At 45.4% G+C, this 26,564-nt stretch overlaps 1 protein-coding gene across 7 annotated transcripts in view; it reads left to right on the forward strand.

Moving 5' to 3' along the window:
- The first annotated feature begins 933 nt into the window (after window positions 1-933).
- The window catches only part of ME3 (malic enzyme 3), a 167,019-nt gene continuing 141,388 nt past the window's right edge, over window positions 934-26,564 (forward strand). The window contains exons 1-2 of one of the 7 annotated variants that reach the window (XM_084895217.1): window positions 934-1,065; window positions 1,772-1,969. In XM_084895217.1, the coding sequence (XP_084751343.1) occupies window positions 1,787-1,969 (183 nt within the window). In that variant the 5' untranslated portion in view covers window positions 934-1,065; window positions 1,772-1,786. Of the gene's footprint in view, window positions 1,066-1,264; window positions 1,605-1,771; window positions 1,970-26,564 lie in introns of those variants that run through there. The other 6 variants (XM_084895218.1, XM_084895220.1, XM_084895215.1 and 3 more) reach the window with 6 other exon arrangements.

Here is a 26,564-nt window from a genome sequence, read left to right on the forward strand (position 1 = left end):
CTCCTGAGGGACAGGAGGGGATCCCTGACACTGTGGTATCTGCTTTGTACTTAGAACTGGCCGGAGCACACATTCTGAAGGCTGCCTGCATGGGAGCTCCGAAGGATGATGCCATCTGTCTGGTCATCAGTTAGAGGGTTCACAACTCCTATGAAAGTGACTGTCACTTCCCTTCATTCACCTTTTATTGTGCGACTATGTATCAAGCCCTGAGCTAGCCAGGCTATGAGGATACAGGGCTTACAGGCAAAGAGCCTTGCCTCATGAAGTTCACATTCTCGGGAGAGACTGACAGTACACAATTAGAAAAATGAGTTAATGCTGGCTGTGCTAAGTTCTTTAAAGGGAAAAACTCTTTAGTTTCTAGTGGAGGCAAACATTGGATAAAGGAAAGGAAATGCCTTTGAATTGACAGCTTAATGGAGACCTGAGAGTATGAGCATTCCAAGTAGAGGCAATAGCAGGTGCTAAGGCCCTGGGGTGAGAGAGGGGCCTGAGTGGGGTGGGAAGACTCAGTGAGGGGGGGAGAATGGAGTGAAATAAATCTGAAAAGTTGGCAGGAGCCAGGCTGTGGATTAACCTGTAAGCACCCAAAAGAGTGGATTTTATTCCACACACAATGAAATGTGAGCGTTAAAATAAACCTTCTAGCTACCGAGTGGACAAAGTGTAAAATTAAATTCAGGACTAGATGGATACAAGGTCCCTGTCTGGCCTCAACACTCCATGGCAGGCTCCACGAGGTCCCCAGAAGCCTTCTTTGCAGCTGTGGACCCTGTAGCAAGCAGCGTTGCCCAACAGAACTTCCGGCAAAGATGGACTGTTCCTACCTGTGCCGTCCAACCCCATCACTGCCATGTGTACGTGGCTCTTGAGCATGTGAAACGTGGCTAGTGTGACTGGGGAGCTGGACTTTTCACTTTATTCCATTCCAATTCCTGGAGCCCTTTGGCGAATGGCTCTGGTACTGGATGGCACGCTGCAACCCTGAGCACTGGATGCCTGAGGGTTCCAATTCCGAACCACAGAGCCACGACCTTCCCCCAACAGTGGGAGCTTCGGAGGGTATGTGGACCCCTACATGCTAACACCCTCTCCAGGCGTTCAGCTCGTTAAGATGGAGAGGGTCAGGGGGGCGGCGTGCTGAGCTTCATTGTATCTCTGGGGAGGCACCCGCAGGCGGTTCTGAGGGGCTCCGCGCGCGTGTTCCCAGGGGAGGCCCGCACCTCGAACCACGGTCTGGGGACCACTCTTTCCAGAACGCACCACCTGGAGCTCTCCAGCCGCCAGCCGCCGCGCGGGCCAGCCATTGGCGGGAGAGAACCCGGGGCCCGCAGCGCCTGCCCAGCCCGCCGCGCTGCGGGGCCGCGGAGACACCAGCTCTGGGTGCAGGACGCGCGGCGCAGGTGCGCTAGGCCGGAGGGGACCCCGGCGAGCAGGGTAGCAGGTGCGGGGACTCCTCGCCGCGCAGTCGCTTCTTCCCGGGAACAGGGGCAGGGGTGACGCGCTGTCACCCGCACAGATCTGCTTCCTGGGCTTGCTTTCGCTTTGCCCTGCGCCCGGTGAGGCCTGCGCACCGCACCGCCAGCGGAGAGCGCGCGCAGGTGGCCGCGAGGGGGGAGAGGGGGGTTAGGGCGGCGCCTTTAAGCCTCCGGGACCCCGGCCCTGCCCCTGGGGACGCGCCCGGAGCCCAGGCGCCGTGCCCTGCCGCGCGCGCGCGGGCCTGCCGGGCCGGAAGGCGCCCCTGACCTTGGTTTCTCCCCGGTTCCAGGTCTGCTCAAGGACCATGGGCACCGCGCTGAGCACGGGCCCCAGGCTGGCTCTCCTGTCCAGTCGGGCCAGCGGCACCGTCCCGCGATGGGCGCCCCCCGAACCCGCCCGCTGCAGCCACTCCAAGCCCGGCCCGGTGCGTCCTGAGCCCCTGAAGAAGCGCGGATACGATGTCACCAGGAACCCGCATCTCAACAAGGTAACGGTCCTCCCTGCAAGGTAGGATGGCTCAGGCGGAGATCCTGAGGCTGCAGCTGTGGAGGGCGGCGCCCCGCCTCCTGGGCCTGGGATGGAACCTCCCAGGCGTCCTTCCAGCGACTTAACATTTTTGCCTTGCAGGGGCTTGATTTATCTCGGTTTGGCTCCCCCTCCCTCCCCACCCCCATGACCAGGAACGCAGGGAGCCCAGTTTCTTCTGTGAGAACAATATAGACTGGGTCAAGGTCTTCGTGGCCAGTCTGACCTGGTGTCAGGTCTCCCCTTGATACAGAATAATTCTGCTGATCTTGGGCAGTTGCCAGTCCAAGTCTCCTTATCTGTAAAAGAGAGACAGCTGTCTCAGTGTGGTGAGATTTAAAGAGAAAATGGAGGCAGCGTTCTTTGCACAGAATCTGGCACCCAGGGAGAGCAAATGTCAACGGAGGTTATTATTCTGATATTTTAAAAAATTAACGTGAACCAGGGAAAGTCTAGAGTTATAGACACGTTAGACCTTGAAGAGGAATCAGACATCGTAACTCAAGCCTCTCCTTTTACAGATGTTTCTACCTCATTTAGTTATTGTGACAATCAAATAGATTGCTGAATTTGATATATTTTAAATTATATAAAGCCCTTGATAAGTAATTACTGCAAAAATAAAAATTGTAATAATATCTTTTTCTCAGGATTGTGTAATTCAAGTGTGGAAAATGTGTTTTTCAGAAATAGGGACAATTATGTAGATGCTAAGTATCGTGATTGTTTTCTGCAGAATAGAAGAAGATAAGAAAAAGTCTTTCAAAGTCTACATATTATATTACATTATATTTTATCCTTTAAATATTCCTACTTGGGAGTATTTAAGATGTTTTGTGAGTTTGAATTACTTTGGTAGCTAGTGTTAGAAAATAAATTAACTTATGCAAACAAAAATGTGCATTTTAACTAAAAATATCTAGAGGGAGGGTTGCAGGCAAGGCTTGATCTAGCAGTCTAGGTGGCATCCCTAAACATAAAGGTTTTCTGTGGTATTTTGCTCTGCTAATGCAAGGTCGCCTTCATCTTCAGGCCCCATTCAGTGGAGTCTTTCACCTTGATGCTGCCATAGTCCTGCATCTCCTTATTTCACACCATCCAGGGATAGACACTGTCTTCTGGTAGCTCCTATGGAAAAGACATTTACTCTGAAGCCTCAGAAAAATAATCCTCTGTCTCACTGACTCTTATTGGATCCCCTTCCCATTCCCAAACCAATTACCCTAACTTAAGCCAGTCAGGGCCCACACCTAGAGTTAAAGATAGAATTTAAGGTAGGGCCACCCACACTAATGGATTTAAAACAAAGGGGATGTGGTCTCCTCGCTCCTCACAGTAAAAATGTGTTCTGTCATTAGAGGGAGGAGGGATGGATGCTGGAAGACAGTGATCAGCTGCCTCCTGCACTATAGACTTCAATCATCCTCCTATATAATAAGAGAGGAATATGCTAATTGTGAGGTGTAACAACCCACCGCATAACTACCAGATCACGGATCTGCAGGAGGGTGGGGCAGCCAACTACAAGCAGGCTGCAGAGAACTATAGGAGGGGGCAGGGCAACAAGTTATGGGGGGTGGGAGATAGGGGGAGCTACAGGAGGTGGCAGCTAGCTAATGGCGCACTAATCGTACGAAGGTCTACTAGTTTTGACAATAATGCCTCTGAAGTATTGGCATATTACTAATCAGCACTTACTGCTTTGTGAACAGTTAAAAAAATAAAAGTACTCAAATGCCTGAAATTTTAATTTTATTTTTTGCCTTAGACTTATACCCCCCGAAAAGCACTCTTGCCCTTGTCCCTTTTTCCTTCTAAATTATATAAATGGGATATTGTACATAAATCTGGGGGAATTTACCTTTTCCTAATGTTAGAACATTTGTGTTTATCCCTAAAGTCAGTTGATGCCAGTCTGGAGTGAGGAGGGTATCTAGGATGGTGCCAGGAGAGTCCATTGGGGTCTCCGTTCACCCTTGGGGAGAGAGGGACAGCAATGGAGCAGTGGCACTGCCTGGTAGCTGCTGTGAATGGCCTTCATCCCATCGAGTGCCACTCTCTTGCTATCCTGCTTACCTCTGGCACTCAGAGTCTCTGAGGAAGGCTTGAAGCTTTGTACTGTCCGTTAACTAACAGAACACCTGAATTTATCATTGAGAAAGCAAGAGAAGGGCAGCTTTGAAAAGGTGCTTCATTCAGTTAGTAGGTCTGTGGGTGGATTTTTTTTTTTTTTTCTGCAAAACTATGAACTCCTCCAGGGCAGGGACTGGTTTCATGCATTTGTGTCCAGCTGGCAGGGGATCGCTCCTGAAGGATCTAGCAAGGGCATGGACATGAAAACTAACACTATAGTTTTGGAATATGTTCATTTTTGACAGACTAGGAGAAGTCTTTCATATGAAGCTTGAGGGCAGAGGGTCGTCAGGAGGTGGGTTTCTCTGAGAGAGGAAGAGCCAGTGAGCAGGCCACAGCTGGCTGCCCTTGTGCAATGATAGAGTCTGTCGCAGCTCTGTCATGTCTTCACAATGCGATCTGATTTCAGCATATTCTTTTTTTAAAAATATATATTTTTGTTAATTTCAGGGAGGAGAGGAGAGGGAGAGATAGAAAATTAATGATGAGAAAGAATCATTGGTCAGCTGCCTCCTGCACACCCTCTACTGGGGCTGGAGCCTGCAGGTGGGCATGTGCCCTGACCAGAAATCGAACCATGACTTCCTGGTTCCTAGGTTGAAGCTCAAGCACTGATTCACACAGGCTTGGCTCAGCATATTCTTTATGATGACAGAATTGGAATTAGATGATTCCAAGTTCCCTCCCAGAGTCTAGATTTTCTGAATGATGCAAATTCACCAGTACATCTACTTCTGTTTCATTTTTATTAATGTTTGCCTTCCTTTTAAAATGTATGTAATGACTTCTTCTACTCTTCATTGAGATTGTAGCAACAGAGAAGATCTTTGATTACATATTACAGGATATCAGCCATATTTTACCCACGTTAAATAGGCAACTACCAACCCCGTTTCATAGGGTTATCTTCATAGGCAGGCATCATCCCCATTCTATTAATGTAGGAAGTGGATCCTCAAACTGTTTCTGGCCACCACTACCACCACCCCTGCCCAGTTCATCTACAGACTCTTTTGGGAAGGGCTGTCCAATTTCCCACTCCCTAGACTGGATGTGAGTCCCCTCCTGTTGGTCTTACCACTCTGTGTCAATTTCCTTTTGGTGTGAGCACCTGTTATCATGGCTTAGGCTCTGTCCTGTCACCTGACACTCTCTCTGACTTGAGATGCTCAATAAATATTTGTTCTTTAAGTGATCCCAATCAGCTTATGACCCTTGTTCTCTGAACTTCATTGACCTTAATGTAAGGTGACCAGACGTACCACTTTTGGGATGTCTGGTCACCTTACATTAATGCCACTTTTATAGTTAGCCTAATGCTCTCATTGCCCAGAGAAATGAGGATACACAAACTTTTGGAGGAAATGCACATACTTGACCCAAATCTCCCCAAACTTCAGGGTGTTTCACTGAAGAGTTGTGTGAATTCCCAGAGCACATCAGCCTTTCATTTTGACCCACACGCCAACAATGACTTTCCCTATAAAATTCCATGGACTCTTCCCTTGTCATTTTTAAATCTCTTGTTCTTAAAAATCTTGGAGAAAAAAGGAATGGAAAAGGTACTTAGTTAAGTCCCTTTGGTTAAGAACTAACACATTTCATGCAGTGAGGCCTCCAGAAACTTCAAAGCACCTCAGATGACCCCCTTCCCACATGGACTTGATGCGTTTAGATCACTGAGCCCCCAAAGGCTTGGTGGCCAGCCCTGCAGCACTGGCTGCACGTCTGAGGCTGCACGGGCTTCGGCTCAATCCCTCTTAGATTCGGTGGTGATTTATTAGACTCCCACACAGCTAGGATTTGCCTTTGATTAAAGTACATGTTTTTGTTTGGTGCCAGCTTAGAACTTGATCTTGCCTCTTTGTGATGGGGGTGGGGGGGGCTCTCTGTGATCACACACTTGGCTCACCAATCAATCAGGAGATGATGGCTGGGCTGTGCGGAGAATTAGAAGTTTGTGAGTGATGCTATATTATGCCCTAAAGGCAGATAACATAACATGTCTTCCCAAGACCTGTTTCTGATGTGATGTTGAATTGGGCCTCTGATCGAAAGAGAAGCAATGGATTGTTAAATAAACATTGGCTCCATAACCAGCAGTCTACTCTAGATTTGAGCCTCTTGTGCAGGAACTCAGGGCACTGGAGCTCAGATACTGTTCAGATATTTTAAGAACAAACAAGCAGAGGCAGGTTGGAATGAAACCCTTTCCTGTCAAATACTGTCCTGGATTCATGGAATTGATAGCATTTAGTATTAGAGCTTTGTGCTTGGAAAAGCTAAAAGAACTTGTGTTGGCTAGGCTAAAGGTTGGGCAACTGTAACAACGTGAACACCAAATACTGAGGCTCAAAGAGATAGAAGTGTCTTTCAATCTTATAAACAAGTCTGGGTAGGCAGTCACAGGTTGGAATGCGGTTGGATTTGTTGCTTTTTTCTCATCAGTGTGCATTTACATTTTTCATGGTCCAAGGGGGCTGCTCTAGCATCTGCTATTAAAAGCCAATGGAAAGGAGAAATATCTTTGAGGGCACGAATAGGGCATTGCAAATATCACTTCCACTCACATCTGATTGGCTGGGACTTGGTCATATCCCACACCTAGCTGCAAGAGAACCTGGGAAATGTAACCTTTAGCAGGACACCCATGTATTCAGTGAAAAATTCCATAAAAATTTTATTAACTAATGACAGAATGGATATTGAGGAACTGCCACAAAATGTTAATGTGAAACTTCAATTTTTTTTTCTATAACCTTTAAATTTTACTCCAACCTTTAAAATCTATCAGTTTCTCTACATCCCCACTACCACCAGCCTTGTTCACTCCATCATCATCTCATGTCTCCATTATGCAGGAGCTTCATCACTGGTCACCCATCTTCTAGGCTTGTTTCTTTCTCTGTGACTGTTAACCACACCTTCCGAGGCTGAAACCACACATCTCTAACCACTCTCTTTCTTTCAGTCCCCCTATATCCAATCCTCCAGATAATCCTGCTCTATATTCAAACTAGATCTAGAATCCAAGCCCTACTCACCACAGGCCCCACTCTGACCCAAACTACAAATATTTCTCTGCTGGATGGCAGCAGCGGCCTCTGTGCTGGTCTCCTTGCTTCCCCACTTATGTTCCTCTAGTCTAGGGGTGTCGAACTCAATCAGAGAAGGGGCCAAAATCTAAAATCCAGCCTAAATCGCGGGCCGAATGGTTTACTGAACAGTCATAAACTGACAATGTCATAAACTGACAGCGGAGTGCAGTGATGACAGCGCGGTGCAGGCCACATTGCAAGGCCTGGCGGGCTGGATTTGGCCCGCGGGCCTTGTGTTTGACACATGTGCTCTAGTCCATCCTCCACACAATAGCCAGCATGACCCTTTTAAAACTGAATTTGATCATGTCACTCTTCAGCTCAGAACCCTGAGAAGTCAACATGCTTACAATGCCTTGTGTGATTTGATCCTCTCTGACCTCTTCTTTGCTACTCCTCAGCCTCATGCACTGCCCAAGCCACTCTGGCTTCCTCACTGTTCCTCAAACACTCTAAGCATACTCCGAGTCTTTGCACTGACTGCTTCCCCTTCCCAGAACACATATCCCCTAAACAGCCACGGAGTTAACACCCTCATCTTCTTCAAGGCTCCTCACTTTCTCAAGGAGACTTATTCTGCCCACCCCATGTGAAGTTGTAAATAGTCCTTTCCACCTTCTTGGCCACCCTTAACATGGTCTGCTTTTCCCCCATAGTATTTGGTACTTACTAACATACTATTTCATTTCCTTACTTATTATATCTCTTGTTAATTGTTTGTATTTCCCTACTATGCTGTAAGTACCTTGATCTTGGACTTCCAACCTACAGAACTAAATTGAGAAATAAGTTCCTGATGTTTAAGCTGCTCAGTCTATGGTATTTTGTTATAGAGCCTAAGTGGACCAAGACACCGTACTCTTCATCTCCCAAAAGATCAAAAAACTGGGGAGTGTAGGATGGGATGCCAAAAGCCCAGGAGGGAGAGTTGCTACTCTTGGAACCCAAAATTGATGCTCAGGGAGTATTTTCTCATAAACATGTTGTTATGAACAGTTGAATCAATCTTCAAAGAAATATGTTATGTCTTTGATTAGCATTTGTGTGATCATTATGAAGATTTCTGAAATGCTGGCTTATGTTTATGAATGCTTAATTCAAAATGAAAAATACTAAGTGGAATCTATCACCATGAGTGTTACTGTAAAAATATGTAACTGTTGCCGAAACCAGTTTGGCTTAGTGGAGAGAGCTTCGGCCTGCGGACTGAGGGGTCCCAGGTTTGATTCTGGTCAAGGGCATGTACCTTGGTTGCAGGCACATCCCCGGTGGGAGGTGTGCAGGAGGCAGCCGATCAATGGTTCTCTCTCATTGATGTTTCTAATTCTTTGTCCCTCTCTCTTCCTCTCTGTAAAAAATCAATAAAATATATATATTTTTTTTTTTTTAAAATGTAACTATAAAAAGACTTGGGAATAAAAGTGTAAATATGATTGTGTTAGGGCAGTGGAATTATGGGAGATCTGTTTTCTCTTTATATAATTTTCTTTAATGTTCCATTGCCTTTTCAATGTTAGGTTATAGTTTCTGTTGGGAATTAAGTTTCTAGAACCAAGGCAGTAACATTCAGACCAACTTTTGCAAATTGACCCTTCTGTAACACAGGGTTGGCTTTCTTATCCGGTGGAAATTCCTGTAAAATAGTCTTATTTCAAGGTTTGCCTGCATGTAATTAGTTATCTTCTAGAAGTGATAGTTTAGATTCACATAATAAAACGTTAACATAGGAATTGCTGCTTGTTCTAAAGAGAGTTGTAAACAACAATATCTAGATTATGCAGGTGGCTGCATGGAGGCAGATCCCATTCAGAAGTGCGTGGTGTCTGGCGCAGACTTGGGCCAACGGGCATCTAAGCCAGGCTGAGTCTGGGCTCTCCATGGCGTCTCTGTGGACACTTTTTCAGGTTCCTCTTTAGTTTCTGTTTTCGGTTTCTCTTGATCTTCTTGGGCTTTTGTAGACTCTGGGGGTTATGGCTTCATTTTACTGCGCATATTTGTCATTTTTCCCAAAGGTTTCTTATATCATCTACCCTCTTCATTGCAAATGCCAGTCTCTGAGTGGCGCGGGGGAGAGGCTTTCTGATTCATACGCCCATTGCAAAGGGGTCACTAATGTGCAGCACTTCTGTTCGCATAGGCATGGATTAAAGTCAGCCCCGGAACCTCCGCTTTGATGTGGAGAAAGGGGAAATCCTTTGGGGTGGTGTCCAGCTGCCTCTCTGATGTAGAGCACAAAAGATGCTCTATGATGATGTGATGAAAATCTGAGGGCTATCCTACGATTGGGAATGCAGAGGTCAGCAGTTAAAAGCATGCATTCATTCTGTACCCAAATGGTTGCCTAGCAGCCTGGTTAAAACACGACTCTAACCAAAAGGACGTGGTAAAGAGTAAAACATACTCAGTCATTTGAGGAGAGGGATTATTGGTGGAAAGATCATCAGCTTTTGAGGAACTTGAATAAGAGAAAAATCAAAGCTGCATTTGCTTTTCAAAGTGATAATTGAAAGCTAGAGGAACCATAGGGGATTGTGTTGAATGATGAGCAACTTGAGAATATTATGTTTGGAAAGCATTTTGTGTGGGTTCTGTACTGTTTGGTAGTAGACCTACTTGGAGCTCAGTGCATACTTGAAACACGCCCCATGGTGTGGAACTCTGGGGAAGGTAGACTGTGTTACTCCTTTGGTTTTGTTTTACTTGGGTCTTCCACAAAACAGATAGAGGGAGCCAACACCTGCTCACAGGTGGCATCCCTTCTGAGTTACCAAGCTGTCCCATAACTTCCCCAATGAGAGAAAGGCTGCAGGTGCCCCCCTAACTAAGGTGGAACTGGGTCTCCTTACCCTGTCAGCATTCCCCTTCCTCTGGTATCTGAGGGAGCTGTTGAGTATTCCAACCCAGATTCCCATTATACGGAATTTCCTTAAGTAGGAGAATGCCTTATGGAGAGAATTCAAATGATAATGATTTTTTTTAGGACATAAAATGTGCCAGGAACTGTCCTAAGCAGTAATCTATACCTTAACTAATTTAATACAATACCACCACCTTCTGAAGTACAGTGTTATAGTGCAGGTGACAAATCTGAGGCCCAACAAGATTAGCTACTTGCCCAAGGTTATGCTACTTTCACAAGGCTCATAGTGGCAGAGCTGGGTCTTGAATCCAGGCCCACATCTTAAGCTCTTCTGCTCTGCTATCATTCCCTGTGTGCAGGTGCCCTCTGGCTCGCTACTAGTGCATGGAGTCTGATGTTCTGGGGCCTTGTTAGGTACTGAGAGGGGTGTTCCCTGCTGTGGGCCTCTGATGGGCTGTTATTACATCCATGGTCTGTCAGAATCACAATTAGAGTTAAAGGGAACTTTAAAGATCACTGGATGCCTTCTCTTCACCCTTTAAATAAATGTAATTTCCCCAAGACTCATTAGTTTATTTATTAAATGTATTCACTAGGCATTTGCTGAGTAGCTGTTACATTTTAGGCAGTGGAAACCCAGTGGTGAAAGCAAGACTTCTTTTGCCTTCCAGTAGTTAACATGTAAGAGGGGTACAGGTAGACAAAATAAAAAATAAGAATGAATAAATACATACATACCTACATACATACATACACACACAGAGGCACAGGGAGGGACCAGTTAGTAAGCAGGCATTTCAGTCCAGTAGGTTGGTGTGAGGAGAGGAGCATAGGCCCCAGGGCTGTAGGAGCGAGGGAGTGGGTGCAGACACTCCCTGTGCAGTGTTGTGGGTGCTGACATGGATGGAAGAGAAGGGTGTGGCAGATGAAGGTGGTGGAGGAGAAGCTGTCTAGATCACACCATGAAAGAATGAAAGATAATGGCTTTTTCTCTGAGAACAGGCACTGTTTGAGCCAAATGTGCAGGGGCCCCATTTTCAGAGAACTGAATATGTATAAACCCTCATTAATTCAGATAGAGTTAATGCTGTATCTGCAATGCTATGACACGCTCTTTAATTTTGTTCTTTGCTTTGGTTTTGTGTTGCACAACTCCATTCAATTTGGGCTCATGTATAAAACATTTCAGGATCCTCAAGGTTCAGTTCTCCAGGGACACCACTGCCACACTGCCTTCCTTGGTAATGCCACATGGTAGTGACTCGTTCATCCTCTGCTCTCCTTTGGCGGTTAGCTTGTGTAGTCATGCTCTTTCCACGTTGGTCTCAGTGTACATTCACAGAGGGTGTGCGTCTCCATCTTGTCTTCTTCAGAGCCAGGACTGTCTTAGGCACCACCTGGCCAGCACAGTGCCCTCTTCCGAGTAAACCCTCAATGAAAATGAGTTATATGATCCCTTACACATTTCCTCCTGGACAGGCCAGAAACCACCATGGTGAAGACTGCTAATACCCAACCACACCTGCCATCTCTTCTATTTTCTATAAATCTATTATATTTAGATCTTTCCATGGAGCCTGGAGAATCTTGAAGCCAAGATACATCTTTTATTTTGATCATATACATTTCAGAAATCCATTTCTTTAAGAGAGCTTTCTACTCTGATGCTGGACCAGGTGCACTTGATCTAAAACACAGCACCTTTATGATGAGAGTATGTATTCTCATCCTTGAGGCTGCTATAAAGACATTAGATTAAGATCTACTACCACAAGCAGTAGGTTAAAGGGTTTTGGAGGTGAAGGAAAGTATTTGGCTGAAACCAAATGTGTGACTTCTCTACCTCAATAGCACAACCCATGCCCAGGTGTTAGGCAGCAGAGCATTCTGGCTATGATGTAGGGATTTAGAGTCAGAAAAGCCGCAGGTTCCCATTACAGCTCTGCCATCCACTAGATCTGAAATCTTTGGAAGGGCCACTTCATTTCTCTAAGACTGTTTCCTCATCTGTGAATAGGTTTGATAATAAAATATACCTACTTCACAGGGTGCTATAATGATTAATGTATGTAAAGCACAATGTAAGTGCTCAATTAATTATCAACTAATCCACATCCCTAAATCTTTTGCTCCATTTATAACACAGTGAGAAGCCCTGTGTAAGATCCAAATTCATTCTCCATGGGTGTGGACACATCTGATTTTGCAGAGACTTGATAAGAGAGGAGTGAGTCAGGGAAGAAGCAAGTTGGCTGGAGATTTCAGTGATAATTTTTCCATTCCAGATAGAGTTTAAGGATGATCTAGACTTCTGTCTGCAAGAAACTTAAAAATATCACTAGCTATGGAAAAGTCAAGTGCCATTTGAAGAGCTGGTATTTTTGGAAGTTGAGACTGGTGTTAAAGGGAGTGGCTATCATCATACCCAGCAGGAATCTCAGGATTTGTCCCAATGTTTTGGCACATTCTACCCATCTCTCTCTCACTGTCTCTCTCACTGTCTCTCTCTCTCTCTCTCTCTCTCTCTCTCTCTCTCTCTCTCTCTCTCTCTCTCTCTCTCTCCCCTCCCGTCTCTCTCTCTCTCTTCCTTCCCCCACCTGTCTGTCTATCTATTTATAATCACTATGACACTCCTAATTTCATGACATTATGATAGAAAAATAGCAAGATAAAGGAATATCAGCTATGATAGCTTAGCATAAAAGTTAAAATGTTGCTGTAAATCCAGCTAATGAGGGCCTGGCTGGGCCCACTTCACCCAGCAAGGAGTTTAAGATAGTCCTACAGTGTCCATGGGTAATTACTAAATACTTGCATGTGCACATTTTAAATGGGCATCTCTCCTCTGATAGAAATCAGAATGAGCATTCCCCAGGAGACCAGTATGAAGTCATCGTGCCCAGCCCTTTGTTTTCGAGCAGATACTATCCTGACACGTTACCACCATTTTACAGATAAGGTTTCTGAGGCCCGGAGAGATCTGAGGTCCTGCTCGGGAAGCGAGTTGTGGAGGTTGACTCTGGCCCCCTTTGGGTGGTGTTCATCTCTTGGACCTTTGAAAGGCAGCAAGAACAGCATGGATAGGCCTGGAGAGCATTATGCTAAGCTAAATAAGCCAGTCAGAGAAAGATAAATATCACAGGATCTCACTCATTTACAGAATATAATGAACAACATAAACTGATGAACAAAAATAGAGCCAGAGGAAAAAAAGTATTTTAGAATATAATAAAAGTAATCCTATTATTTACACATTTTTAATTTTTCCTATAACTTGTGTGATATTATTCTTATGTCGTACAGTTTTGGTAACATTATTACATTTAAAATTGTTTTTTCTTGAAATATTAATGTTTATTGCATGTAACATTATTATATTTAAAACCATTTTTTCTTGAAATATTAAAAAACAATTCTCACCTAAAAAAACTAAATAAATTAAATTGGAGATTAAAAAAGAAAAAGGAAACAGAAAGGTAGCAAGTTGCTTGCCATCCTGAAATAGTACCGGCGTCCGCCTCAGGGGACAAGCACAGTGCTTTTGAGTCTCTCCATGGAAGGAGATGCTTTAATATGGAACATTGTTGTATATTTCAAACCTACACATCTGCTAACACAGCTCCTGCTGTCACTGCTATGTGTCCATTTCTGATGAATGGACGTGCTCCTGACTCCCAACTTCGTTTCAGATTTTCTATTTTCTCTCCACAGTAACATGATCTTGAAGACAGGTCCACAAACCATTTGACAGAACGCTCAGCCTTCATGTCAGACTCTGCCTTCTTATCTCTTTTATTTTTGGTCTCTTCCAGCCCATAATTACTTGTTTTGACGGGTGAAATCACTTCGGGTCACAGGATAGGGAATAGCGATGCAGTTGCCACCTGATAAAGCAGGAGTAAAGATAGACAGTGTGGAGAAAACACTATTAAAGGCCATTTTTAGAAAGAAGGTTTGCAATCTGCCCGTCAGAGCTGAAAGATTTCCTCTCTTCTCGCACTCCATGAGCTGGCAGCCACTTCTCCTCACATCTGAGACACCTCAGGGTCTGCCTCACCATGCCTGTGGGAGATGATGGCATGGGTGCCGGCTGGGCAGTGGCCAGGTGGTGCTGAGACGGAGGCCCTGCCTCGCAGAGGGATGGACCTGCTTCCAGTAACCAGCCTCAGCTGCAGGGCTGCAGGCTCGAGTGCTCTCAGCTGTTCTCTAGTTAACCAAGGTGTTCAGTTTTCTGTGGCCTAACAATCAACTGGACACAAAGTCAGCTGCCTCCTCTGGGACTATAATAATATTAATAATAATAATAATAATAATAATAATAATAAATACTTACATAAGGCCTACCATGCCAGGTACTCTTACAGGTGCTTTACATATATTATTTCCAAGCAGAGAAAAACCTGTGGAGAAGGTAAACTGTCCACAGCTCTCTCACCTCCTGTTTCCATGGTCTCCTTTTCCTTATAGATTTCTTTACAAGGCATCCTGAGGGTCTTCTTCATAGCAGCCCTAGCTGCCAATCTCACTGAACCTTTTCATCTTAAAGAGTTCTGCTTTCTGTCCTGGATTTCACCTCTTGTTTACTTACTTCCCTGCCTTCACATCCATCCATCCAACCATCCATCCATCCATCCATCCATCCGTCAGTCTGCTCATTTGTCCGTCACCTGTCCATCCATCTAACCATCAAATATTTGCTGAGCATCTACTCTCTACCAGGCACTGTTAGCTGTTGGGAATACCATGGTAAACATGACAGCTATGACCCCTCTTATTGAGCATATAATCTAGTGAAAAAGATAGTAAGTAAGCAAGCAAAATTATGCAGATAGTTATTAGTGGTCGAGACAAAATAAACAGGACACAGTGTGAGAGACTAACAGAGGTCTACATCAATGGTAAGGGAAGACCTCTTAAGAGGAGATACTTGAGAAGAGACCTAAGAAAGAGCCAGCGTAATAAAGCTGGGCTAGTGTGTTTTGGGTAGAGAGCAGCACCTGGAGAGCCTGGAGCAACAGGCAGCTTAGCATGGCAGGTTCTGGAAACAGACAACAGGCAGCTCAATAGGAGTGTGATGAACAAAGGGGGGAATTGCCTAAAATCAAGATGCAGAGAGCTCAGGGGTCTCAATCCTATGTAGTGGTGTCTTGGGGTCTGTGGGATACAGGCTGAGTTATATCCTCTTTGTCTGAACTCTTAATTCCTTGGGAGCAAAGACAATGACTGATGCAACTCTTCAAGAGTTGTCTACTCCCTCGAGCCAGAGTGGTCTGTCTACAGCTCAACCCCAGAGTGTACCCTCTCCCCTTCAGGACGAAGGTCAACTCTTCACCCAGGCAAAGAGCAGCCCTAGACTCCCACCCACGTGGGACGCCCACCTTGCCCTCCAGCCCATCACTCCACACACTCCATCCTCCTTCAGAATCCCCCACAGCTTCTCACACACCATGCAATTTTGCTATATTTGCTTGGAACATCTTTCCCCACCTTGTTTGCCCAGGGAATCTCTGTATATCTTTTAGATCTTTGCACTGACACACTGAGGAAAATAATTAGTTATCTCATGAGGGAAGCCAAAGTAAATTTCCCTTTTTTCTTTATGCAACACATTATTTATGTAGTTTAATATAAGAATCAAAGGTCACCCACATTAAGAAACCTCACCCCATATTCTCCCCACCAGGGTAAAAATGACGTGGACATTATTAATAACATACTTTTAATATAACATAAAACCTATTATACTGCATTACATTTATAACATTTATATGCTTGCAAGTCTATCTCTATTTTAACCTATGGGAGTTCATGAGGCTTTCTTCTCCTCTGGTTTCCTCAGTCCCCTGGAAAAATAATTCTTTCCATTGAAAAGAAAAAAAGAGTATTCATAGATTGGAAAGTAAATTTTCTAGATGAGAATTTCCTTCTCTTTGGTTATTTTTTTCTCTTCCCTTTCTCTCTTCCTATGAGAAGACTTAGTGGAGTAGAAACAGGATTTTATGGTCATGCAATATGAGCCTCTCACAGATTTGGCCCACCACAGGCAAGGTGTTGTCACTTTCTCCACTGGATTGAACTTTAGCTTGTCTTTCTCTTTGCTGAGTCCTGGCTTGTCTTATGAACCGTGACTCCTGGAGGAAAACAGAAACTCAGAAGCTTACAGGGATAATTTTCTTGGCTAATTCAACCCAGTATCAGCCACTTTTCTAGGTAAAAAGCTATCTAAAAAAAAATTTTTTTTTAAGAGGTAAAGTTTTAATAGAATCGGCAACAAGAATACCATGGTAAGCACATTCTTGTTTTTTGTACATTTTTTTTTTTGTATCATCTGGGCAAGATTATCTTTCACATGACATGATATTAGTCGTACAACTATTGACATCATAGAAAGTCTGATGATAAAAACAAGTTTTCCGGAATGCAAATTCTTGGGAAGCTAGGTCTTACCATTCCTGCAGAATTGTGAAAGAATCTTTGGTTTTACACAGTGGGTTTCCCAAGTCTTTGATCTTGGGTAATGTACTCTGTGTAGTAAAACTGCAGTGGTCATCTTTAATTCACATCCTCTTCAAAAGAATGAATTTTCACAATGGGTCTTAACACTGTAAACATTTCATAATATTGCAGCTTCAAAGAAGGATGACTGTAAACACATTTGCATCCATTTAGCTGATGGTTTTAGATCTGAGGGACTCTTAGGTGTCTATATTCCACAGGATGAGGGAGGGGCATTTGTTTTATTGGCTCTGCTTCTGAAGTGTAGTTCTCATGAGTCCACTCAGAAAGTACTCCTTAGCATCTTTGGTCAGATAACCTTTTCTGAGGTACTCTCCTTTGGTTCTTGTGTTTTCATTCTACTTCTGTCTTAAACTGTTTTGTTAATTTTACCATTGCTTTCTCATTTTCCTTTACCAAGTGAGAGAAATGACTTTTCTGCAACTTTCTTCCTTTCTACTTAGTGTCAGGACATGCTATTTAGCCCATCAAAGTTGCAGAAGGGCTACTAAAAATTGTAATTCATTTACATATATAGTATGCACTTATTCTTTTGACATGTACCAATGTGTGCCTTTCATTGACCCCAATAAAACAGAGACTAGATTATGTGTGTTTAATTGGCCTTCTTGGGGAGGAGGGTCAAAAACACTTTCCTTTCCATTTCTTTGTATCAGGACTAAGTGCTCAAGTCTGGGGGTGTGTGGGGAAAGGACAACATCCCAGAGATGAGATCTTGGGAGCTGAGATGAAAGGGTGGGATATATCCTGGAGTATCAATAGTGGAAACACCAAACCAAGAAGAAGAGAAGAAAACCTGAGTGGGGCAATGGGCCAGTGATGGAGGTCAAGAATTGGATTGAGTATCATGTTGGAGAGCATAATTAAAGGTATAACATGGAAAATAGGAAGAGAAGTGAAGAGACAGAATTGAGATTGAGGTCTTCAATGAGTAAGGTTAGATCGTTCAAGGTCAGAGTGAATGACTGCTGGGTATCATGGAGCATTACTGTTTGGGTGGGTCTCAACACCTCTTAAAGAGGTAATGCTGCTCCTTAAGAGAATCAAACTGGCTGGATGGCTACAGCCTGGCCGGTCAGTGCAAGAAGCCTGCGTCATTTGAGCACTTGATAGTCACATGCGAAAGCTATTGCCTCAAACGCTGGGGTCATAGACACTCAGCTCTGCAGACCCTGGCAGTTGCCTGTCTGCTGTAGTTTGAAGGATATCATGGCTCCTGAGGTTCAAGGAAATAGGACCCAGAGGCCTTCTAGCTTGGGAAACTCCATACTATATTTCCATATTGTGGTTGCCTTTAGTGCCAGAAGTTAATATGCCTGTGGATCACCACCAAGCCCAAACTCCCTGTTGCAGGATCCAATGACCAGAAGCTATTCCTGCAGGAGTCTGGCCTAAGCACCATCATGCAGTATTGATTTAGTTGTCTCTTCTTTCTATTTCAAGGACCTCTTAATGGTTATCATTTAACTATACCTCCTTCTTACTAATAGGGGAATGGTAGAAGCTGGGGCATAAAGCTACAGGTGGCTAAGATTTGGCCTTGAGGCCAAACGTTGGGCCTTGAGGCCAAACGTTGGTTCTAGCCTTATGTCTATGCTTTCTGCCTAGTAGTAAATTTTCAGGTCATACAAAAAAAGAGGTGGGTCTTGATTCCCATCAGCTCCACGAATTCAGTTCTCTCCCACCGGCATCTGTGGTTACACCCTGCCCTCAGTCACCTGCCAATGCCAAGCATAGTAAGAGGACTATGTCCCAATTATCTGCCCATCTTAGAGGTCACATGACTCTTAGAGCAACACTATATTTATAGCTTAATTTGGAAGAGTATTCTGGTTTCTTTCACTTTGAAGTTCTCTGATTTAATATGGAGCTTCATTTTTATTTCACTTAGCATCTCAGTTTGTAAAAAGTAGAGGTTATTTCTATTCAAGACATCATTGAAATCAGCATAACTGAGTTTATGAATTCTTCTTTTCCTTCAAGAGAAAATTACTTTTGAATCCAAGCCCAATAGAAAGCTCAGGTCCAAGATTCTAGGACAGAAATCACCACCCAAGGGTGTCCTGTGAGCCTTTTTTATGAACAGCATCATATATATATATATATATATATATATATATATATATATATATATATATACTGATATGGGTGCCAAGATATATGTTTTGTGCCAGCAAGAATTAGTTGTGGCAATGGATGGGAGAATGTTTATCCTTGGGATAAATATTTGACCAAGAGGGGTGTTTGTGTTTCAAAACACTGAACACAGGTTGTAAATAAAACCATTTCTCTGTGATTTAATCACTTATATTTTCTTATAGGACCTGGTGGAGTCAGATTATGTACATTAGGGAGAAAGCTCATTCATTTCTATTGAGTAAATCTGCTAGAGGAAAAGGTACAGTATTACTACTCCAGCACCTCTTTAGACTCAGGTGAGGATAGGAATCTCATTATTGAACAAAAAAACAAGAACAACAAACTTGCAGGAAACCATTAATACCTGAGACAGGAAACCTCAGCCTGATAAGGTGAAAAGAACATGGGCCAGGGAGAGAGGGAGACCTTACGTGTAGACTGAGTGGCCCTCCTTCTCAGCTGTGGGACCTGGGGAAATGACCCACTCCCATCTCTGAGCTTCTGTTTCTGAGTGATTGAAATTGATGGCTTCCAAGGCTACCTCTATTCTCACAGTCCCTGGACATAAGAAATGGGCACTGTGAGAGTGACCTCCTCAGGGGCTCTCCAGCCTGCTATGGCGGTGCATCCGTTCACATCTCTATTGGGAGAGGGGCAAAGAAGTACAGTGGAAGGAGCTCAGGCTTTGGAATTCAAGGCACGTGTGTTTGCATCCTCCCTCTTCCTAGCTGTGTGATCTTGGGAAGGTGACTTGATCTTTCTTTCCTGCAGTTTCCTATCTATGTCCTGAGAACAAATAATTTCAACCTCCAAGGTTATTTTGAGGATTAAAAGAGATAATTTATGTGTGTCTAAAGTGCTTGCTTAACTGGTATCTGAGATTCTAGGCACCCAGTAAGTGCTAGTGAGTGCCCTGACCCTTCTACCAGTGTTGACATTATGTTAGTAAGAGCTCCAGAAACTTGAAAAATAATGTGCCATGTGCCCTCACCCTATCCTCCACAGGGCTTCTGTCTTTTGTCCAGAAAGAGTTTTTTGTGTGTTTTTTTAAATTTTATTTTAACAAAGGCACATTAAATATTACTTATTTCATTCCCTGAGTGCTGTGGCTGTGATTTTTTTTTTCATCTGTTTATAAAAATCAACAGTAAATGCTGCCTGCACTGGCCCTGGGTAGCTGTAATTGCCATGTTAACATAAAGGCCTGATTGCAGAAACAAATGCAGCTGTGTGCTCCCCATCAGCACAGCCCTGGGTATGCTGTGTGGGTGTCCAGGCATGCAGTGCTCCCTGCACTCACATCGCTGGGGAGGAAGTTTCCAGTACCACAACCTCACAGACAGCATTTAATCCCCTCAAACGCTGGGTTTGAGGTTAGTCTGGAAATGAAAGGCCATTTGGGTTTACCACAGCTGAGAAGGAGGAGGAGAGGGCATATCTGAGGTAACCGCAGGGGAGGCAGCCAGGCCTGAGGGGTCCTGTGGGAGCTGGAAGCCAGGTGTGATTTGTGCCATGGTGTTTCAGTAAAGGCAGAATAGCTAGTTGCATGTGTGTGTGCGCGTGTGCGTGTGTGTGCATAGTTGAGAATCACATCCTTTCTCATCTGGGTATTCCCGTAGCCTCTTTATTGCCTTATCTCCAGTTTCTCCCACCTCCAGTCCAACTGCTACTCCAACCTCCATCAGATGAAATTTTAAAAACATGGACACTCCCCTTCTCAGAAAGCTGCGTGGCTTCCTCACACCTGTACTACGAAGTTCAGACTCTATCACCCCAGGGGACTCTCCATCCAGCCTCCTTATCTGTCCTCCTCGCATGTGGCCCATGCACAGCTACAGCTCACTCATCACAGCTCTCCACGCACACCAGGCCGTCTCTCATTACAGTTCCTGGAGCCTGCTCATCCCTTCCTCCTCCAGCCCTGAGGGGTGTCCCTCCCTCTGGAAATCCCCCTGACAGCTCCAGATCAAACAGAGGCTCTGTCCGTTGTATCTCCATGTTTATTCCACTGGTGTGGCTCTTATCACACTTTTGTGGTTTTTTTTGTTTTTGTTTTTGTTTTTGTTTTTGTTGTTTTGTGTGTGTGTGTGTGTGTGTGTGTGTGTGTGTGTCCTTACCTATTGATCCCCCACAGACAGTGCCTGTCCTATTAATATCATAGCATCAAGAGTATGGTGTGGTGCTTCACATACATAGCAAACGCGGCATAATATCTGTTGATTGAATGAATTTGTGAAGACTCACTAGCAGTGCCTGAATAGATGTTAGTGATGGAGAAGATACAGCCACTGTTACTCTTGAAATCCAAGACTGGATATGGGCACCATTTGTGATTTTTCTCATTTGGGACTCATTTTATACATCTTTTATTCCTTCTGTAGGTACAAGAACAGTGATGAGCAAACAGCAAATCCTTTGACACACAGATTTAGCTTCTCATTTTCTCTGTCAATCCACTCTTGTGGTCTCACGGTGTTTGAAAGCCTAGATTTTAGATTCTATTCTGCCGTTTGCCAGCTGCTGTGTAACAACAAGAAAGGCACTTAAGAAAAAATGGAAACGAACCTTTTAAGGGGCAACCTTCACATACCTTGCTCATTTAATCCCCCCAACACCCTTGGAGGCAGTCATTTATCAATTCTTTTTTTCTTTTAGGGTGAAGAATCTGAGAAGTTAAGTAACTTGCCTAAGATCACATACACAGCAAACAGAAAAGCCAGGTTCCCCATGCAGCTCCAATTCTCAGACCAGACTGCTTTATTCTCTCTGAATCTCACTTTCCCCATCTGCAGTCTCTCAGGACTGTGTGTGTGTGTGTGGGGGGGGGGGGGGGAGGTCAGGGAGTCATGGCGTCTGGACAGGTTGCCACGTGCCTCTGGCTCTGGGGAGTGTCATCACCCTGGCCTTTCACCTGGATGATGCCCACCCTCCTGACCCCATGCTGGCTGCAGTGGTGAGGCCATGCTCAGCCGAAGCTCTCCATCCCAGGCCAAGACCTTGATCCCTCTCTTGATGAGTGTTTACTTTCTTCCAGGTAGCATCCTAAAACCACATCACAGTCATTATCTCAGTTTATGCTTCATAAAAACCCTAAGAGGCATATACTCTTCCATAATTAGTTCCATTTTATAAGTGAGAAAAACTGAGGTGCAGAGAACTGAAAAGACATCCCTAAAGACTTACAGGGAATTAAACCCAGACAGTCTTAGGGCGGATCTCTCCCACCAACACTCTCAACCCCTACATGGCCTGCCTCCTGTTCTTTCTACCCCCTCAGCAGCTACAGGCTTCTGCCAGGGCCCAGGTTTCCTCGCTCTGATCGTGATGGGCTGGTAAGTGGCCTTGGCCATCTCTGCCTGACACGGTGGGAACTTGAGCCCTGAGCCTTTCTGGGACATGAGGACCAGGTTCAGTAAAGCAGCCCCAGAAGAACCAGGGAAGGAGACAATCAAGTCAAAAGACCAGGGTTCCACTCCTGGCTCTGCCATTTCACCGACTTATGTTGGCAACCCCCTACCCCTCCCTCCCAAACTCTGTAGTCTGTTTCCTTGTCTGTAAAGTGGGGGCAACGACATCACTAGGAAATGAGGCAAGTTCGCTGCAGTCTGTGAAGTCCTTGTGTTAGTCAGCCCAGGCTGCCGCAACAAAACACCATAGACGGGGCCTTAACCAACAGACATTGATTTTCCCTGTTCTGGAGGCTGGAAGACCAGGGTGCCAGCATGGCTGGGTGGCAGCATGGCTGGGTCCTGGGCAGAGCCCTCTTCCAAGCTTGCAGGTGGCCTCCTCCTATGTGCTCACATGGCCTTTCTGTGGGGGAGAGGGGACAAATGCCTGCAGAGAAAAAATGCTCTATGTTCTCTTCCTCATCCTACAAGGACACCAATCCCAGCACAGGAATCCTTCCCTCTTGACCCCATTTAACCTAATATTCTCCCAAAGGCCCACCTCCAAATACCATCACATTGGGGTTAGAGCTTCAACATATGTATTTGGGGAGTGGGACATACACACATAACAGCCCTTGACCTGCGATTTTCACCATCATGATGTTAATGAGGAGGAGGAAAGGGACTATCGAACTAGTCACCTCCCAGTTTGGGGGACATATTTAGGTCACCTGCAAAGCTCTCATGCCTCAAGTTCATGAGAAATTACTAATTTTTTAACAGTGCCTAGTGACATCCAGGATGGAACAAAGATACAATCTCTCCCCTCAAGAATTGCCTTGGAGAATTCTGTCTGAATAAACGTTTACTAGTATTGTTCCTTATCACCAATCACCCTTTCAGTTTTTCCTAAGAGAGAAAGCCAAGGATAGTGTTCAAAGGGACCTGCCAAAAGGTCCCAGAGAGACAACAATAGACAAACCAGCTGCTATCTGTGCCCCTCATTTTGTTTTTCAGAATAAAAAACAAAAGACAAACACAAAACCTAGAACCATTTTCCAGCCCATGAATGTGATCCTCTCTAACCTGAGCCTTCATGCGCGGTAGACAATGACCCGTCTCAGGTAGGAGACTAAAATGCCAGTAATCACCCTTTCTTGTTTGGATAATTGACTTTCAAAGACACAATCACTTATTTCAAACCAAAAGCCACAGATTTGCTGAGAGACGTGTCAGCACTGGATCTGATTGTGAGCTAAGAAACCTGGGGAGTCTAACCTTCAAGGGTCGTGCAGTTGATGAGCTGACAGGATGCAGGTGTGAGATGCATAGCTGCTCAGGCTGCTGGGGGGTGGGGTTAAGAGTCAACAGGAGCTAGTCTGGCAGGGGTGAAGGTGACTCACACGTGACTCACATGTAGAGGCATGTGCCCCAGGCTCTGGCTCCCATGCTCCCTGGTTCATTTGGGGGAACTTAAATCAGAGCCTCCACCTCTGACAGACTAGGTAGAAACTTCCTGAACACCTCTCTCAGCTCTTCCATCTCCTTCTCCCTTCTCTTCCTCCTCCATTTCTTTCTTCCTCCCTTTCTTCTATTGCCCAAGATGTCTGTGGATTGGGATGGAAGGAGAGGGGTGTATTTTGGGTAGTATTGGGGGACTGAGTTAATGAAATGGTTTAGGGTCAATGGAGAATAAGTATGAGAAGGAAATTATAGCTCCTTTTCATTCCTCCACTTTGGACCCCAAAGGCAGCGAGGCCATGGTGCCACTACCATCTCAGCTTTGCCACTGAAGGTGTGCCCATCACAACTCTCAAATCTCAGAGTCCCAGGTCCTCCATCTAGATGGTGGGATGTCACCTCCCAGCATCCCCATGATAATCCAGTGAGAGGACAGATGAATGTGGCTTGAAAAACCATAAAGTGCTGTTTATGTTAGGACTCACATTAGTTATAACATCAACTACCAGTCAGTTTACTTTCTGCATGCCAAGTACTGACCTCAGTGTTTTGCATATATTAATTCTTTTATCTCTCATAATAACTTTTGGATGTAAGTTCTATTATTATTATCCCCATTTCACAGAATTTGAAACCTAGGTACAGAGTTAAGAAACTGGCTTAACATCATGCAGCTCATGGGTGGTGGAGCTCCAGAGTCTCTGCTCTTAACCTCTCTTCTGTAAACATCAGCCACAGTCTTACCAGAAGAAGGAGGCATGGTCATAGGCCTAGGAGAATAGACGGTGCCTCACTCCTGTCCGCACTATTCCTTGGCCTCCCTTTGTCCAGTGGCCTCCCTTTGTCCTCAGGCTTCTCTCCCGGGAGCTACCAGTCTCCATGCCACCCCCTTCTATCTACCACATCGTCGAAATCTGCTCCATCTCCAGGATTCTAAACTATCTCAGGTGAAATTCAGCACCCCCCCCCCCGCTTCCTTTTCCACCAGACACTCAGGCATCTCTGAGTTGTTGACTTCTTCTACCCCGTGACCTTCCCCTCCCATGTCTCTTGTCCCAGAGTCCAGTTGACTGTTCCTTCCCTAACTTTTGGATTCCTGGTGCCCCCATCCCAGTCCAGGTCTCATTGCATATTGCCTGTCTATCCCAGCACCCTCCTGACTGCTTTCTGCTCTTCTCCCAATTCAGTCAGCCACACACCCTGCCCCAGGACAGTATGCGTGGCCAACTGCTACCCATTGCCTGACAAATAAAATCCAACCTCCTTAGCCTGTCATTGAAGGTCTCCTGTGATCAGACCCTTTCAGCCTGGTTTTCCCATTACTTCCCTTCTCACAGGCTGTGACCCTGGAAACACAACTCCTCACTCTTCCTGAAAGCGCCTTTGTTCAAGCTATTCCACCTCCAGAAAGGACCTCCTCCGACCACCTCCCATCTTCATTTGTGCCTAGGAAACCCCAAGGCCCACAGCAGACACTTATTATGAAATCGTCCATGATGCATCTGATGGACCTACTCTCTGCCTCCTGTGGGCACCTCTGGCACTGTTTTCTGTTGCCCTTTGGCCTGGGGAAGAGCATGCATTTGGGTTTCAGATCAACCTGGATTTGTATCCCAGTTGTCTGTGCAGATGCCTTCCTCTGCCTCACTTCCACCGCTCCCGTGGTAGTGAGGTCTCAACACCCTGTCTGGTCCCCTTTTATTTCTCATGTTATATTTCTCCTCCATGTGCTTATTTTCTAGATATTTAATGTAAACAGTGGAACATGGCATTTAGGGTCTAGAGCCAGCATGATGTGGGCTCAAATTCTGGCTTTGCCTCCCCCAACTATGTAACTTTGGGCTAATTGGAAAGCATGCTGTGCTTAGTTTCCTGATCTATCAGATGGAGTTAACAGTGTCCTTCCTGTGGTTGTCATGAGGATGAAGTGATCTCATGTCCTGACACTCTCAGAATAGTGCCTGGCGCAGGGTAGGTGACTGTCCTTAGTCATGTCTCTTCTGTTGTGTCAACTAAGCCACCTTATACTTTGTAGAGAGGAGTTTCTGTGGCCAAAATGTAAGTATCCAAGCCCTCAGCCAGCCACACAAGGCTCGGTGGTGACTCAGTGGTCATTACTGGAATGCATGCCAGAGGCCCACGGCATTCCTCTGTGGGAGCCCGCACCATCCTGGCTCTGCGTCCCCGGGCGCTGGGGCTTGTGTGGTGCTCGGGTGGAGAGTGACTAAGTGCTGCCGTTCGGCTGTGGTGGCTGATGCATGAATGAGAGGGTTGAGGGATGGGGACCCTGAAAGCCCAGGCATCCTGGTTTGTTTCCCATCAGTACGTACATTCTTACTCCAGGGCCTGGGACTTTCTATGAGAAGTGATGCCCAAGAAGGGTTCCTGTGACCGCACAGCACCGGGGGTTACCCTGAAGGAGCGCTCCTGCCTTTGCCATCACTCACACCTCCAGTGACGCCCATGTCTGCCCTTGATCCCCTCACTACCACCTTCGCAGTTGTCACAGCGACTTGGTGCGTGTCATGCTGGAAAGAGCCTTGGGTCCAGGGAAGCTCCCCATTTTGCAGACACAGAGAGCGATGCCCTAAGGGAAGCAGGACAGTCAGCAGTACAGTCAGGACTGGAACCCTAAGGACTGATTTCTAAGTCTGTGTACTTTTCAGGAAACTTCATCAATGTGAATGGATGGGTCTGCTTGACCATGGTATGAGGAATAGGCAGTTGCAGGTACCGGCAAGCGAGTCTCAGGTACACAGCTTAGCAGAGCCCACTCCACCCGGCTCCACCGGGCTGTCTGGCTTTGCTTCTTTACTCCTTCTCTTACTCTCTCACCAGAAAGCTGAGGTCCAGGAAACAGCCCTCCTGCGAAGGCACAGTGCTCGGGCTCTGCACACCTGCCCCGTGTGTCTCTGCAACACACCTTCTGGTCATACCACCATGTCCTTGGGGTCAGGCAGG

This window comes from Pipistrellus hanaki (assembly GCF_964339955.1).
Source record: "Pipistrellus hanaki genome assembly, chromosome: 9".
Classification (NCBI taxonomy): Eukaryota; Metazoa; Chordata; class Mammalia; order Chiroptera; family Vespertilionidae; genus Pipistrellus; species Pipistrellus hanaki.